Raw genomic sequence first — 17249 nt, 5'->3', positions numbered from 1 at the left:
AAAATTAGCAAATACAGCTATAGGAATCATGTCAACTTATCATTACTTCCTCTTAATATATATAAAATAAAATAAAATGAAATCCAATCCATTTTTTTAGGTTTTTAGATCTCTCTCTTCCTAAAAAGCACTCAAATTTTACATATCTATATGCTACGTGATGCTGTCATGAGCCTTTTAAAGTGAGCCTTTGAAATTCAATCGAGGTTGATAGCTTATTGGGCAGTCACTTCAATGCACATGGTAGAAGTATTGATTGAAGGATGGTAAAAGTGAAAGAAGAATTTTATAGTCAATTTGGAGTAAGTGTGCCTGTTTTTCATATTTATAGGTTAAAAGTTAAGTAATTGTTGTAGTTATCGGTAATAATCTTGGATATCTGGTTATTATCTAAAGATTTCCTCTTAAAGATCTGATCTGGTTATTGTTAGTATTGCGGATGTTTGGTATGGTTGATGCACGGATTGTCGGATGAGCATCTTAACTTTCTCTTTTATGTTTATTTGTGTTCTTTCGGCTTAATCAACCCGAGCAAAAGAATGCTCGGTCTAGATGACTGAAGTCATCTTTTACTATGTCCGAATAGTTAGAATCTTACGTGGTTTGGGCAGCTGACTTAAGGCACATTTGGTCAGTTTGTTTTCCGGTGGCGACTTCTTCTTTACTTTGACTTTTTTACAGAACAATGGCACTTTGATTGTCAGGATGAATTTTTCAGCTGAGCATTGATTGTTTGACTCGATTTTAGATGATTTTGGATGAGTAGTATCACTGCGTATAAATCAATTTATAGATTATGGTTGTGAATTAAGCTAATTATTATACATTGTAAAATCCTGCAAAGTTAAACCGTGATTTTTTTTTTTTTTAATTGCAACTCGTAAGACATATGGGGCTTGGGTTCCATAATCGCGCGAAATTTCCCTCTGGATGTACACCGGTATCAACTTTGGAAGCAGTCGTTTATTAGTAAAAAAAATTATTACGATGGTTGTTGATTGCAAATCTACTTAGTTGCCTGTGAACAACGACAGCCTCTGGTTGTTGAAGGAGCTGATCAATCGAGTAGAATTTAGTCCAGGTTTTGAAGATATAGGAAGAGAATTACTGAAGTTAATGTGCTTAGTTCAGGCCTTTGGAGTTGCTGCCTGGATTAATTTTCTGGTGTGATGGGGGGCTTACTGCTTTTAGCTAGACCTGTTAACTTTTCGCAAATTGTCCCCTGTTTTTCCTGATCAATTTATTGATCAAAGTCTACAGCGTTTAATAATCTGATTATTTCGTAATTTTCTTTTTATCGGAATGCAAAGCCTTGTGCCTCTGATAGGATTCCTTAGCGTATGATGCTTTGTCGATTATCTCTATGTGGAAATTTGCTATACAAAAATTTTAGATGCTGTAGGCCCTATTGCCAATTTTGAGTAAATTTACCCACCTAACTCTAACTCCCTCCAGACAAGTACGACATGCTCGGGACGGACCTTCATTTACTATCAAGTCAAAAAGAGTTCCAATCTCTTAAATGACTCTCAATAAGGATGAAAAGTGCAGCTACATGATGGGGAAAGGTGTTCATGTTCAATTTTCTCTTGGTCTTAGCACCAATGCATGGTCACATCCATTGACATGAATCCTCCAAGTTACTCTCCTTTTTCTGTTACAGCGCACTCATAGGACAGTTTTAGCTGCCCCCTGTCCAATAACTAGCACCATTAATACTTCTGTAACGACAGTTCGACAAATCTCTTTATAAACAAGCCTATGGACTTTCCCTTGCTTCAAATCTTATTAGTCCATGGCCTGCCATGATTGCTTTGTAGTCCAATCCCCTTCTTCAATCCCCTTCTTCTCCTCTACCTGTATGCACTCTCCCTTGCTTCAAATCTTATTAGTCCATGGCCTGCCATGATTGCTTTGTAGTCCAATCCCCTTCTTCTCCTCTACCTGTTTCCACTTTGTTAAAATAAAGACTGAACAAGTCTTTCATTTTCCTAGTAAGGAATCTTGCCTTTCTCCTTGGGGAAAATTCCTGTCCCTTCCATCTTTGTGTCTATGGCACTATATTTTGTTATTGGTTGGAGTTTTAGAATGTCTACCTCTTTTATACCAATTATTTTTATCAATACTTTTCATCTTAGGTCTTGCATGAAACGAGGAGGTCATGTGGTGCAGCCAAGGATGACTTGCCGGCTAGCTCTAGTATACTAATATGCTTATATTTTTCCATTAATTGACAACTAGCTGATCGGCAAGTCATCTCTGGCTACCCAACTTCCTCCTCCTTTCATGCTAGATTTATGATGATAATGACAATGACAATGGTACGTGTCATGGTGGAGGACATGAAGAGCCTGCAAAATGAATAAGAAAAAAAATCGGTTTTTCTTCTCTCTTTTTCCCCCTCTTAACATTAACACAACTCACTCCTTGTAAGTTTTGCTGATCAAGGTTCAGCCGTCAGGCATTTCTACATACTTGATGAAGCCGCTTCGTCGATGTAGCTAGTAAAATGTTTTTGGAAAATAAAATTAAAGATATGATTTTATACATGAATAAATGGAGCTTATATCTTTCTTTGTGAATATATGTTCTCCTATTCCCATTGCAGATGATACTTAAGGAGCTGATTAGGTTGGCATGAATATATCATTATTTGTAGTTTTTTCTCCTTGGCTTGTGTTCATTTTCAATTGTTTATGTTTTATAAAGGCAGTGTGATTATGTCTATAAAACAGTGAAACTTCTGCACATCAGTTCTTGTACATTAAAATGAAGATCATTTCAACATTGTATGATTTATCTAGATATACAGATACATAAGTTGATATGTTCTTTAGCCTTAAGACGATGCATATATATGATTCTTGAAGTACCATTTTTTCTTGGGTTGAAGTTCATATATGTATATATTCAATTGTTGCATGCGCTCTAAACATATACCTATACCCACATCCTCCTCTTGAAACCTACTGCCCTTAAATAAAGTTTGGCATGCTTAATGCTTGCAAGTTTAATGCCTACAAATTTTGCATGATGGTAAATTTCTATCTTATTTTAGATTAAAAAAAAAAAACCAAGTTCAAATCCGTCAAAAAGAAAAGATATTGCAACACAACTGGACATTCTGCAGTTTGTATATATCGATTTGTGGAACTATTTTGAAGCTATATGTAATTCTTAATTGCTTCAACTTTGCATATGTTAGGATAAAAGGGATTTGAAATCATAATGTTATTTAACTAAAATCAAGATTAAATTCTTCGTTTGAAATCCATTTCCAAATATAGAAAAAAGGCCTTAATTGCTCCTCCATCAGTGCCAAGATTTAATTCTTGAAAAAAGAACTGCTTAATTAATACCAAAAAAGGGTTCTTAACATAACATATAATCAAACAGTAAACTATCTAAATGAGGACTGAAAATGATAACAAAATGTGGAGAGGATAAGTAGGAAATTGACTAGAGGGAGATGAGACCTTCTCCAACAAGCAAGCCAAACATGAGAACCAGAAGGCCAATGGTGACACACTGAGTGGCTGAGATAAGAGTCTGTGAATAGGCACACAAGGTGATGGCTGCACCAACCAATCCTATCAAAAAAGCACTCAAACTCTGATTCATCTTTGCTTTTACAGCTTCGATCGATCGTCTTCAATGTTTAAAAGGAGAAGAAATGAGCAAATCTTGTTTATTAGGATATTCTGATAAAAGATTCAAGACTCGAGAATGGTTTTTGTCCCTTCACACCAGGTTTCGGCCAGCTACTACCATATAAAGTCAACTCTTCTGGGGATGGCTATCATTCATTTATAATGCAGCACTTCAAATTTTGCATTTTCTTATGAAAAATTTATATGGATTGATTATTTTCTTATATATTAATAAACAATTAAACACGGTGCTATTCACAGTTTCCATTCCGTCCGATTAAATAAAAAAATGCCGCAATTCTTCTCCCTCATACACGACAAGCCGTAGGGTACAAAAAGTTTCCCCAACTTTCCCTACGCTGCGCAAAAGTAAAGCTGAACGACATCGGTGTCTGATCAAACGATAATAGTAGAAGACCTTGGTTCTCCTTCAGATTTCAAAAACAGCCTGCTAATGGAGTCACGAGCAGAAATGCTGTGACGGTTCTCTGTAATCACATGCTCCAATTTCTCTCCTCTTTCAACCCCAGAAAGTTCCATATAAACAGGTTAGTTCTCTCTTCTCTGTTAAATTCCATTGCTTCAGCAATACTTCTCTCACGGACTCCTTCTCACCAAACAAGCAAAACCTACAATGTTATTGCACAATTTCTTTTATCTAAATGTGCCCTGTTCTTTGATAGAGGTAAAAACTAAAGAGAGAATTTTGCTAAGGCTTCTTCTCTCAAAGAACTTCTTCTGAATATTTCTGAAGCGAAACCAGATATAGCACGTCGCTTTAGGAGAATTTTGAGATTGAAACCTGAAGACGTGCTTGAAATATTACTGGGTTTTCAATTTTAGTATGAAAGAGTAGCAAATGAGGTTACAAAGGTGGAGTCTTTGTGGTGGCTTTTCAAGTGGGCAAGTGACCAAGATAAGTGTTTTCAGCATCTTCCTGAGTCATGTTAGGTTATGCCTCGGTGCTTATTCGCACGGGATGCTTAGAGAGGTTCAGTTGCTGCATTTGGCAATGGAGAGGCAAGGCATTTTGTTGGATAAAAATGAAATCTTCTCTAAGTTGATTGACGGGTATGTTGGCGCTTTTGATTTAGAAAGGGCCATGTTGGTATATGATCGAATTAGGGAGCAAGGTATGGTACCATCACTGTTCTTTTATCATAATCTTATTGATGTTTTGGTGAGAAGGAGGATAACCCAAACTGGCATTTCGAGTTTGTTTGGATATGTTTGAAATTGGGATTAATTTGAATGATGGGGAGATGGTGGGATTAGGAAGGTTTTTAGATTACTTTGTGGGGATGGAATGGTTCAAGAAGCAAGGAATCTTATGAAGAAGGTCATGGCTTTAGGTTTTGAGCCTAGCAGCTTGATTATCGATGACATTGCTTTCTGTTATTGTGAGAAGAATGATTTTGAAGATTTGGCAAGTTTTTTTTGTTGTAATGAAGCGTTCACCAAATGTACTAGTTGGCAATAGGATAATATATGGTTTATATACTAATTTTGGTGTAGAGAGCAAATTTATTCATGCTATAATTGGAGAATTTAGGTTTGAAGCCTGATGAGATAACTTTTGGTATAATGATTGGTTGCTGTTGCCGAGAGGGACTTTGAGGAGTGCCTTTATTTATCTGTCAGAGATGTTATCAAGAAGCTTAGAGCCTGGTATGGCACATGCTCATATAATGCACTTATTGGTACAGTGTTTAGGGAGGGTATGTGGAAGAATGCCCAAAACATTCTTGTTAAAATGGTGGAGAAGGGAGTGGCCCCAAATTTGTCAACTTATAGAACTCTTTTGGCAGGATATTGCAAAGCTAGACAATTTGATGAAGTGAAGATGATGGTCCACAAGATGGTGAACTATGGTTTGATTGAATCCTCTTCACTTGAGAATCCGCTTTCCTAGGCATTTATGATTTCGGGGCTCAGTCCATTATCTGTGATGTTGAAAAGGGAAATGGACTCTATGCGGATGCAAATTTGGATGAGTATGAGAAAATACTATAAGAGTAAATGGGATGCTTAAAGATTCCATGATCCCAGATTTTAATTTGCTTTGAATGAAGGAATGTGATCATGGACCTTTTAAATCTGCATTCTTGTTGATAGATGAAATGGATAGATGGAAGAACTATCTCTGTTCTTCTTCTTAGCATTAGTGAAGCGGCTTTGTGCATCCTGATCCCATATCTGGGCTTCCAGCTGTAATGCCAAATTTGGCTAATCAACTAGGTGATGAAGTTCTTAATTTGCTTGTCCAAGCATACTGCAAGGGTGGATTGACATACAAAGGGAGGATAATTTTTAATGAAATGCTTCTGAGGGATATAACAATTGAAAATGGCAAATACACTGCTCCAATGGTGGGATTAGGTAAGAGAGGAAATTATCAGGATTTTCATTGTTGCTGGGATATTGCTTGAAATAGCAAATGGTCAGCTGGGTTACAGGATTGTAAATCTCTTGTTGGATGTCTATTCAATCATAGGACGCTGAAGAAGGCATTGGGGCTTCTTGAAAGCATTCTGGTATTCCATCCTCACTTAAGATCTGAAATTTGTCGTATGTTAGTTGAAAACCAATCTGTCACAGACTTTACATGCATTGCACGCAAGTTGGTGAATGAGCTGCTTTAGCAGGGTTGTGTCTTTGATGACATTGCTTATAGCCATCTTATAGGAGAGTTATGCAAGGGGAGAAAGACACAATGTTGGCTAGGAACTTGGTTCCATGCTTGTATGTTTCTCTTATTTTGATTCTGCAGTTATGTAAGATTGATAGACTTGATAAAGCTGTTGCTTTAAGACAGATGGGTTTGAGAGAGTAATATGCATTTTCATTTTCCATCCATTGTGCTTTAGTTATAGGATTTTGTATGATCGGGGAGGTTGGAGAAGCAGCCAATGTAGTCCAGGATATGTTGTTGAAGGAGCTATTTCCTGATGCTGAAATCTATAACATGCTATTTCAAGGGTATTGCGAAGCTAACTGCCTAAGGAAAGTTAAGGAGTTAGGTGTTCTGATAAGAAAATTTTCAAGCCCCTCAATTTCAAGTTACCAGAACTTGGTGCGCTTGATGTGTATGCAGGGTAGTTTCAGTTCTGCAATAAGCCTGCTAATCCTATGACACAGTATGTACCATAATCTCATCATTTATAAGATTCTGTTTTTCTATCATTTTTCAGATGGGAACAGCTTGCTCGTGGATGAACTTCTAAATGAATTGCAGGAGAAAGGATTACTACTTGATGAAGTCGCTTACAATTTTCTTATATATGGGTTTTCAAAGTGTAAAGATGTGTCTGGTTGTCTACACTATCTGTCTACTATGATTTCGAAAGGATTTAGGCCAAGCTATCGCAGCTTAAGAACAGCAGTAACCTGCCTGTGTGATCTTGGATTTTAGTAAAGCCTTGGAGTTGAGTCTGAGAAATGGAAGCAAGAAGTTGTCATGGATCAGTTGTTCAAAATGCAATTGTCGAAGGCCTTTTTTCTCATGATAAGCTTCGAGAAGCTGAATATTTTCTTGACCAGATGATAGATAAAGGTCTAGTTCCTGATGCAATAAATTACGAAAATCTAATTAAGCGGTTTTGTTTTCATTCGGAAGACTGGAGTAAGGCAGTTGATCTTCTGAACATAATGTTGAAGAAAGGAATTGTTCCTAATTCTGCTAGTTATGATTCTCTAATCCATGATCTCTGCATAAGTAAGTAACTGAATGAAGCTTTGGATTTTCACAGAGATATTGCATAGGTATCTTAAACCAAGTATACGGACCTTGGACGTGCTTATCCAGAAACTTTGCCAACTTGGACAAAAAGCAGGAGCAGAAAACTTCCTCATTTCTATGGTTTTGTTGGGTGAAACTCCAACCAGACTAATGTACTCTGTAATCAATGGGTATTGCGTTGAAAACGATCCAAGGAAGGCATCTAAGCTCTTGCATATAACTCAACAGAGTGGTTATGAGCCAGATTTTGAAATTCACTGGTCTCTCATAAGCAATTTACAGAAATCCAAAGAAAAGGATAATAGCAACAGCAGTCAAGGTTTCCTGCCAAGGCTTCCTTCTGGAAGTGGACATTCTTAATGAAAGGGATTCCAAGTTCAAGGCGGGGTAATACAGACCGTAAAGATAAGGTTTTTTAGCTTAATTATTTGATCTATTGCATAACATTCACTTTTACCTTTTTCGATGACCTATAGTATTGGCAGTTTGAGAGCCATGATAAGACCCCAAGTCTTTTTGTGCCATGACATGTATATGATGGATGTTTCATCTTTCCCCCGATGCGAGCTTGATGATGCAGTTTTTGATGTCCAAGGACTATATACACTTAACCATGCCAAAAAATAAAATAAAATAAAATAAAATAATACAAAAGAAATAAAATGTATATTCCCAATTCAGATAAAATTTTTTGCAATTTATTTACGTCTGATCAATATTCCAAGCAGGGAATTAAGTGGATTGGTTTCAGGTATTTGTAAGAAAAGCTAATAAATTTGATTGGTTGAATGGTATTGCAATCATAAGCCAACTAAATATCTACTTGTCAATGCCTTTCGAAGGTACTAAATTGTGTCAACTGCTCCATGTTCCAGGATCCCCCCCAAGGATGGAAATAGGAATAATATCGCGTACGGGTTTTGCCAAGTTCGAACAGAAGCCTTTTGCCAATTACGGACGCTGGCTTGGTGGAGCTGGAAGAAAGTGGAGACCCTTATGATATGTTTATATGATAGAGCAAGTAAGGCAGGTAGATTGTCCTGAGTTACATGTATAACTTGAACACATGTTAGTGATCAGTGGCTTAATTGATTATTATATTGTAATTAAGTGGGTTCTCATGCCATAACTACTGCTAAACCACTATTCTTTTTTAATTGTTGTGCATGTTTCGACATAGCCAACGTTCATATATATACATTTGCAACTCAAGTTAAATTTCCCATAGAAAAAAAATTTCCCTTGATTCTAAGCATGACGAAGATGGGTGGTATTGAGCTTGGTCAGGCCAAGGGTTCAACTTCTACCCCAAAACGGGTGTTGCCTATAATATATAGACTTTATCCTGAGGTTATTAGCCATTGTTGGTACCCTTGGGAGTGCAATTGTGATGGCTACCACTGACGAAACACTTACTTTCTCCACGCAGTTTGTTCGCTTCAGAGCTGAGTATGATGATCTTCCAACATTCACGTATGTATGCAAGTTTTCTTCCCTGAAAATTCCCTATCTTTATATATGTGTATATATTTTATGGAAAAATATCTTTTAAATTAATTGACATTAATTTTAACAGGTTTTTTATGGTTGCCAATGTCATTGTAAGCGGCTATCTGCTCCTTTCTCTCCCACTTTCTTTCTTCAATATTGTAAGAAGCAGAGCAAAAAACAGTAGAATTATCTTGATCATATTTGATGCGGTAATTCCTTGGACTTTAATTTTATGAGCAGCTCATGTGAGAGAAGAAGTACATTTACATGATATGAATGAAAACAAAGTATGATTTTACTATTAAAAAAAATTAAATCTTTTGACTGAATTGATAAGATTATTAATTAGTAAAAATTTTCGTCCACTGAAGAAAAGTGATATCTTGGGTAGGCAATGATGGCTTTTTTAACTGCTGGAGCGGCAGCAGCAGCAGCTATTGTATACTTGGCTCACAAGGGGAATGCTAGAGCAAACTGGTTTGCTATCTGCCAACAATTCAACTCTTTCTGCGAGCGCATCTCTGGCTCTTTGATTGGATCCTTTGTAGGAATAGCTGCGTTCATACTGTTGATCTTGCTCTCTGCTGTGGCCCTTTCCCGGCGAAACTAGATCGATATCCATTGATCCTGCTGCATCATAACAATGATGAACTTGTGTTTGCTTATGCGTGCTTGTTATTTTGTGTTTGCGTTGTGCCTTTTCCTGGTTTGTTATGTAATGGAATAAATGTCACCTTCTGCTTTCTTTCCTTTACTATATGTTTAATGGCATACATACGAAAAATGAAAAATTATAACTAATGAACGTACAACTATTTCATAATTATTGATTGTATATATAAAGGTTGTACCAAATAAAAATTTCATAGGCACCCTCGTAATGATGGTGGGTAATTTTAGGACTTTCACACCCACAGACCAAAGAAAACAAAATAGAAAATAGAAAAATGAAAGAAAAGCTTTCCATCCCAAGGGGGAAGGAGGCAGTTATTTCATTAAAAAAGAAGCCATATTCTCACTGCTTGCATATAAATATTTTCTTTTATGGGGTGAAGTTAGGATTTGAGATTAAGGAGGATAAATATTAAAAAAAAAATTGATATAAGGACTGTTTGTTTCTAATTTTGAAATTATAATTAGAATGAATATTTTTCTTAATTGAAATTAATATTCAATTTTTTAAAATAATTATTATAATTGAAATTAATATTAAAATATAAAATTTAATTGAATTCTATATAACTTATGTTTGGTATAATTTTATAATTAAAATTTAATTATTCTTACTTTTTAAAATACTCTAAATATTAAAACAACATTGTCTTCGTTAAATGGTTCAAATATTAAACTAAAGACCTGTGACAACAATATATTTATAAAATTCTTTCACTATCAAACTAAAATTCAATTTTATCCACTCCAAAAATAAAATTATTAGTGGGGATAAAATGAAATTATAATTAGTATTTTGTTTTAGCATAATAAGAGCAAATTTAACTAAAAAAACATTAACTTGTAAGAAGTACAATATCATTAAAATTGTCTAATTATTAAAATTAATAAAATTTAAAAATTATATAAAAAATGTCAATGTTTTTTTTTTATATTTTATTATGTTTACAACAAAAGTTAAAATTGAGAGAAGAGAATATAAATTTATATAATAGATTTTGATACTTAAAAAAATACATAAAATTTTTTTTTCTAGAAATCAACAATAAAATTACAAGAAAATAAAAAAAATAAATAAAAATACAAAATTATTGATCTTATTCTCAAATTTCACAGTTGAATTTTATTTTTTTATATTTTTCATTTTTTCCTGTTTGACTTTGTTCAACTTCTTTTAACTTTATTTCTCTTATAGGTTGTAAAAAGACAATTTTTAAATTGTCATTTTCAAAAGTATTTAAAAAGGATAAATTAATTTTTTAATCTTTTTATTTAAGTGAAATTTAGGAGGCAATATTGAATTTTAAGGAGAAAATTATATAAATTTAATATTTTCAAAAGTAATAATTTTTTTTTATAAAAAATAAAGGGGCCAATTGCCCCCCTTGATGTAAATGTAGCTTCTCCACTGAATTGATAGAAAAGAGTACTTCTCACAAACATATTTCTCTTGAAACCAATTGTAACAGTCGCTATTTTTTAACGTCAAAATATTTATTCTCGACGAAATATTTTGGTAAAGAGTGAGACTTTACTAACAAGAGAATGGCGGTAAAAGGTGAGAATATGTTCATTTATGTGTGTTTAAAATGTTCAAAATGTATTTAAGAATTAAAAAATATTTTAAGAGTTTTGTTTTTTAAAAGTTTTAAAGAAGTGTATTTAACAGAAGGAATTTCGGCAGCCGAAAAATAGATTTTCAGCAGCCAAAGTAACTTTTTGGTCCAAATGCTTAATTGGGCGGAATCAACTCCGGCAGCCGAAAATGTAAACTTTGGCAGCCAAAAGTCCCCCCAACTATGAAGGGTATAAAAGGGATTATAGCTCATTTTCAACTCAAAACACTTAGGGTTTCTTCTTTCCTCTCTCTCTCAACTATTGGGCCATGCAAGGAACTCTTTAAAGATATTCCTTTGAGTTTTCGAAGATCTAGAAGTGGATTCTTCTATTTAGAAGTGTGAAATAGTTGATTCAAGTTTTAAAATTTTGGTTCTCCCGCCTTCAAGCTCCAAGAAAAGAGGTAACCTTCTTTTCTTCTTAATCTAATAGATAGATCTAAGAGAATTAATGAGGAATTAGGTTTCTAAAGCTTTAGTTTCATAAAAAGTTATTTTAAGTTAAATTTTTAGAAGTTTATGCTATGTTGGTTTGGGGAAAACCTGGGATTTGAGTTTTTATAAATGTATGTGGGTTTTAAGCATGTTTTCTAGTTGTTCTAAGCCCTAAAGATGTGTATATGTGATGAGATTGTATTTTGAAACTTTGAAATGAGTTTGGGTGTTGATGGGAGAAGGGATCTATAGGTTTTTGACTTGAAAATTCTGAAAATTCTCAAATTTGGTTGTCGAAAGCTAGAGGTTTGACAGTTGAAGTTTACATTTTCTTAAAAAATCTAAAAATTTTCCAAGTTCGGCAGCTAAAGTTCTAGACTTCGACAGCCGTAGTGGCTATTGCTCAAAATTGGGTACCTGCTGTTCCAAGATTCGATAGCCAAAGTCCAAGGTCTGGCAACCAAACTTGGTTCTGCTCATTTATTTTCTTCTTTGATATCAAGGTTCCAAAACTTAATTTCATGGTTCCTAAGGGCCTAAAATAGGATGTTTCTATTATGCATAGAGTTTTAGAGTCTTGTATAACTCTAGGATCTGATTTTATAGGATCAGACTTAAGGGACTCAGAAGAGTAAGGATTTAAGGATAACTCCCATTCGAGTACAGAGGTTGATAGTGTTCAAGAGATAGTAACTCTAATCTTAATAAAATAAAAACTATTTATAAGTAATTAATGAGCATCTTTATGCATTATATCATATTTATTTAGGATGTATGTATTTAGAACATGAAGATGTTGTATAATTGCATAAATTACTGTTGGTGCATTGATGGATAGTGGATGACCCATTACTCCCCTCATATTATGTTTATGTAATGTTACATATGTTATGGATTCATAAGTAAATTCTAAGGGGAGATCTTGATGTTGTCCTTCAAGGGAGATCTGATAATTGACCCTGAGTACATGACACAGGTCATGTTCAAAAGGAAAGTTTTAGGAGTTTTAGTAATAATGTCCATTTTACGTGAAATGTTTGTGATGTGAAAATCTATGTGAATGATGCATTACACATGTGTGAATGATGCATTGCACATGTATGAATGAATGATGCAAATAAATGATGTTTAGTTTACTCACTGAGCTTGTGTCAGCTTACCCATTCCTTTAAACTCCAGGTGCAGGGTTGCAGGACTAGAAGAGTTCCTTGAAGAGAGAGTATCAGGAGTAGTCTTAGCCTTTCTTTATATGTGATGTATGGGTAGATGAACATGTAATTTATGAATAGATAGTAATGTGTTGGTGATTAAAGAAAATTTGAAAAAAAAAATGTAATAATTGCTTAAGTATGATGATTTATATGTTATGTTAATCCTTATGATGGTACACATGTTAAACCATTACACTTTGGATCTTATGTTTATTAAGGTTCAAATTATGAACCATTATTATATTATGAATATTTATGTATGGATGAAAAGACTAAGGTGTAATGGTTTGATATATGTTAAGAAGGTAAGATGCAGGGTTGCAGGACTAGAAGAGTTCCTTGAAGAGAGAGTATCAAGAGTAGTCTTAGGCCTTCTTTATATATGATGTATGGGTAGATGGATATGTAATTTATGAATAGATAGTACTATGTTAGTGATTGAAGAAAAATTGGAAAAAAAAATATAATAATTGCTTAAGTATAATGATGTATATGTTGTGTTAACCCTTATGAGGGTACACATGTTGAACCATTACACTTTAAACTTCATGTATGTTAAGGTTCAAATTATGAACTATTATTATATTATGAATATTTATGTATGGATGAAAGGACTAAGGTATAATGGTTTGATATGTGTTAAGAAGGTAAGATGTAGGAATGTATGTATGTTTTCCAAAGCTTCAGGCTTGTTACGGATTCTGGTAACATTAAACTGACCCGATCCCTAATATCAGTAACGTCCCCTAGTTTGGGTCGTTACACCCACATTTGATAACCTTGTTAAGAATACAAAAACCTATGTTTCTCCATTCAAGCTTGTGTTTCTTGACCTCTCTCTTCTGAATTCTTTTATCTAAAATTAGTATTTCCAATATGTACAATGAGTGGTCTAAAACGATGTTAACTGTAACATCCCACGTGGAAAGGAAGATCTCGGCTGAGAGCAATCCCCTAGGAGGACATGGCTTACTGGTGACCTTGTCCAGATGGGGGGCAAGAATGAACCAAGTCTCACAGTAGAAAGGGAGAGGAAGGTGAAGGGCCTTATAAGGTGGCAAACCTCTAACCTGGATAGCTTGTTTTTGGGCCTCAAAGAAGGGGCCCAAGGGACAAAGCACTGAGGTCCAGTGAGTCAAAGCGGACAATACTATCCAGTTCCAAGAAAGGCGTTACAATTGGTATCAGAGACGACATCTCTCAATACGGTGTGGTTCGGAGATGAACCAGGCAGAAGCTGGTGGTCCTATAACATCCCGTGAGGAAAGCAAGATCTCTGGTGAGAGTGATCCTTTGGGAGGACATGGCTCACTGGTGACCTTATCCAAATAGGGGGCAGGAATGAGTCGAGCCCAACATCGGAAAGGGAGGAGAAGGTGAAGGGCCTTATAGGGTGGTAAACCTCTAACTTGGATAGCGCGCTTTTAGGCCTCAAAGAAGGGGTCCAATGTGTTAGTAGTATGCCCTAGAGCATATTATTTTGTATGTATCTTGTACATATCTTATTAATAAAAGGCAATTTCACTTTTCCGTTTACATAATATATTTATGTGTAATAGAAAAGGTCCATTGATATTTTATTAGAAATTCTATTCTTAAGTTATTAACAATATGAGTGACAGTATTTCTAGCACAAAGTATCATAAATTGGTTCACATTGAGGATACTTCACAAAGAACATGACTTATCCAGAAAGATTGTAATCATGTTTGTTCCCAAAGTATTTATATGAGATATAAATAAGATGGAGTGGTGAGTCTCATGCCACTTAACAAATATGATAGGCACTTATACATGATAAGTAGGCCGAACCAGTGACGCTTATGATAAGTATATGGAGTTTACTCTTGTCAATGCATTGTCATATATCATATCAGTACATATAATCTTTAGACCTAAGATAATACAATTATCTTGTATATAGGTGATTTGAGTTTGATACTGCTTTCATACTTGTACTGTGTATGGGTATATGGGCATGTGTTGGCTCCTACTAGTTATATATGGAGATAGGTGTTGATCAAGATGGAATTCATTACCCTAAGTAAATAGGGATAAAATCCTATGTTTATTTAATTGTTCTTGATGTTTCAAGTTTCTGGCCAAGACAGACAGATTTAGTCAGAAAAGAGTTTCTGATAAGAAAATCTAATTAATCAAGAACTGGAATTAAAAGAGAACATAATGTTCATAGCAAATGGGGTTTGACATTAACCATGATTTCAGCTCGAATTGGGATTTTGTAACGGAGAGATTCTAGTGCATGGCAACATATGATTAAATATTCATTTAAGGAATTCCTTATTACTGATTGGGTAGCCATGGTATACTATGCTAGGTGTCAACCATGGTCTATGAGATGCCTGAAATGATTTAGAGAAATCATTTATGGTAAGAAAGAGTTCTAATGATATTAAGAGTTAATATCATTTCTCATTGCCAATAAGTAATGAGCCTAGTAAGTCACACATCTGCACAAACTAATCACCATTTAAAATGTGATTTAATTGATTAATTAAAAATTTTAATTAATTAATTAAAAATGTTTGGTTTGCAATAAAATTGCAAAGTCCCTAGCATGACTTGAAACCAAATCTAGGTTATTGGATGTATAGTATAAATTAAATTTATATTTAATTTGATTAAATATAAATTTAATTATAAGAAATTAATTAATAGAGATTAATTAATTAATTTATTTATTTATATTTGATATAAATTGATTTAAAGATGAGAAATTATAATTTTGGGTTGAGAACTCTAATTAAAAAGTAAGGGCAAATTAGTTTTTTCACATGGTGACATGTGGCACCATAAGATGGTGACATATGGCACCATATGATCTTGCCACTTGTCTTCCTATGATAGAAGACCACATGTCATGATTTAAATGAAGCTTAACACTTGGCTTCATATGATTAAATCAAATAATAACAAGATGGGATCTTGTGATGACATGTGGCAAGAGAGTTAGGGTTCGACCTAAGTATATAAATAAAGGTTATAAGGAAAAATAGTGACTTCTCTCTTTTCTTCAATAAGTTGCCATCACATTGCTCTCTCCTTCTCCTCTCAATTGCTCAATTGATTCAAAGGAAAAAAACTGTGATTTCCTCTTGAATTAAAATTATTAGAAAGTGTTTCTAACATCCAATACATTCATACAACCTTCACAAAGTATAAACCCTATCTTATAATTGGTTGACAAGGCTTAAGAAGTTAATCTAGGGGCTGTCATTGCTACTTTGGTGTTTGCTTGTGGCAGATAAACTAGAAGGACAACGTTTGGGGTCCTAAGAACATCCTAATATTGCATCAAGAGGTTAGTACCTAAAAATTCCTCTTTTAATTAGGGTGTAATTGAATTAAATATTAATTCATAATCTTTAATGGCAAATGAAATTTTAATGCATGCTAAAATATGTTTTGGTATGCAATTGGACATTGAAAATTGATTAGGATCATAAGATACTTGGTATGGTGCATGTAACCTTAGAAATAATTTTTGAAATTCAAGGTTCTAATGCCCAATAATCACGCTTCCACTCCTTCAATTGGTATCAGAGCCACTCCATTTGCCATTAAGATTGTTTATGAGGTTTAATTGTGTGATTTGATCAAATTTGGATTGATCTAAAGCTGGTTGGATGCTCACCATGGGGCGGCATGAATGTGAAACACACCTCAAGGGTGTGTTAGGATTTTGGGCTTAGTTTTTGGGCCCATTATATAATTGTTGTGTATTTTAATGCCCATAATTAAGCCCATACCTAATTAAATTATTTAATTAGAAATTTTAATCATACAATTAATTTATGAAAATTATTTTCATAGAATTAAATTTGGAAAAGGGTTTCTAAATTTAAATTATTTGAATAAGATTCAAATCTGAATTTTTTGGTTGAATATGTGATATTCAATTTAATTTTTAGTATGTATATTTTATTTAATTATTAAATTTTAATATGCATGAAGGTTGATCATAGACAATAAAAGATCAATATGATTGGATTTATTTCTTTTATTTTTCTTTGGGTTGTAAAATAATTAATTTTATTTCAGTGGCATGTATTATAAATGTTGTAATAATTTGGATTGTAATTTCATTTATTTGAGGACTTTAAAGTCCATATTCTTATAAACTCGCCTTGGTATGCCAAGGATTACAATGTAATTAGATTGCAAGAAGATCAAGTAGGTCAAGAGCATTGGTGGGACCAGTGAAAGGAAATCAAGATCAAGTGTTGATTATGTACTCGTTCAGCAACTCTTATAAAATAAATGAATGAAATACACCTAGGAATGCCCTGATTCAATTCTTGATGGCTCAGAATTGAATCCCTTAGAAAGTCCATAATCATACCATATTATTTGTTTATCCATGTATGCATGAGATGTATGTGAATGTATGCAAGTATATGATATATGCATGCCA

The 17249-nt window shown here is 34.1% G+C and overlaps 2 protein-coding genes across 2 annotated transcripts; both read left to right on the top strand.

Moving 5' to 3' along the window:
- Positions 1 to 3607: 3607 nt before the first annotated feature.
- Positions 3608 to 9634, top strand: LOC110640272 (casparian strip membrane protein 5). Its single transcript, XM_058138746.1, is given in 5 exon segments — positions 3608 to 7799; positions 8265 to 8720; positions 8722 to 8862; positions 8966 to 9089; positions 9272 to 9634. Coding segments are annotated over 4 exon segments (561 nt in total). The 5' UTR covers positions 3608 to 7799; positions 8265 to 8643; the 3' UTR covers positions 9491 to 9634.
- On the top strand, positions 4510 to 7062 carry LOC131174693 (pentatricopeptide repeat-containing protein At5g15280, mitochondrial-like). The gene is made up of 8 exons (XM_058138467.1): positions 4510 to 4783; positions 4913 to 5076; positions 5257 to 5511; positions 5766 to 5860; positions 6085 to 6184; positions 6325 to 6469; positions 6518 to 6736; positions 6842 to 7062. The coding sequence occupies exons 1-8, from the start codon at positions 4510 to 4512 to the stop codon at positions 7060 to 7062; spliced, it is 1473 nt and encodes a 490-aa protein (XP_057994450.1).
- Positions 9635 to 17249: the final 7615 nt, after the last annotated feature.

This window comes from Hevea brasiliensis, chromosome 16 (assembly GCF_030052815.1).
Source record: "Hevea brasiliensis isolate MT/VB/25A 57/8 chromosome 16, ASM3005281v1, whole genome shotgun sequence".
NCBI lineage: Eukaryota > Viridiplantae > Streptophyta > Magnoliopsida > Malpighiales > Euphorbiaceae > Hevea > Hevea brasiliensis.
The sequence above is the reverse complement of the archived record's forward strand: the minus strand, read 5'-3'. Positions and strand labels throughout refer to the sequence as shown.

Excerpts from the sequence above, each read along its gene's own strand:
- LOC131174693 (XM_058138467.1), top strand. The coding sequence starts at position 4,510 with ATGAGGTTACAAAGGTGGAGTCTTTGTGGTGGCTTTTCAAGTGGGCAA. Across the intron at positions 5,512-5,765 it reads AGATGATGGTCCACAAGATG|ATGAAATGGATAGATGGAAG; the intron begins GTGAACTATGGT and ends TCTTGTTGATAG. Across the intron at positions 5,861-6,084 it reads CCATATCTGGGCTTCCAGCT|CAAATGGTCAGCTGGGTTAC; the intron begins GTAATGCCAAAT and ends TGCTTGAAATAG.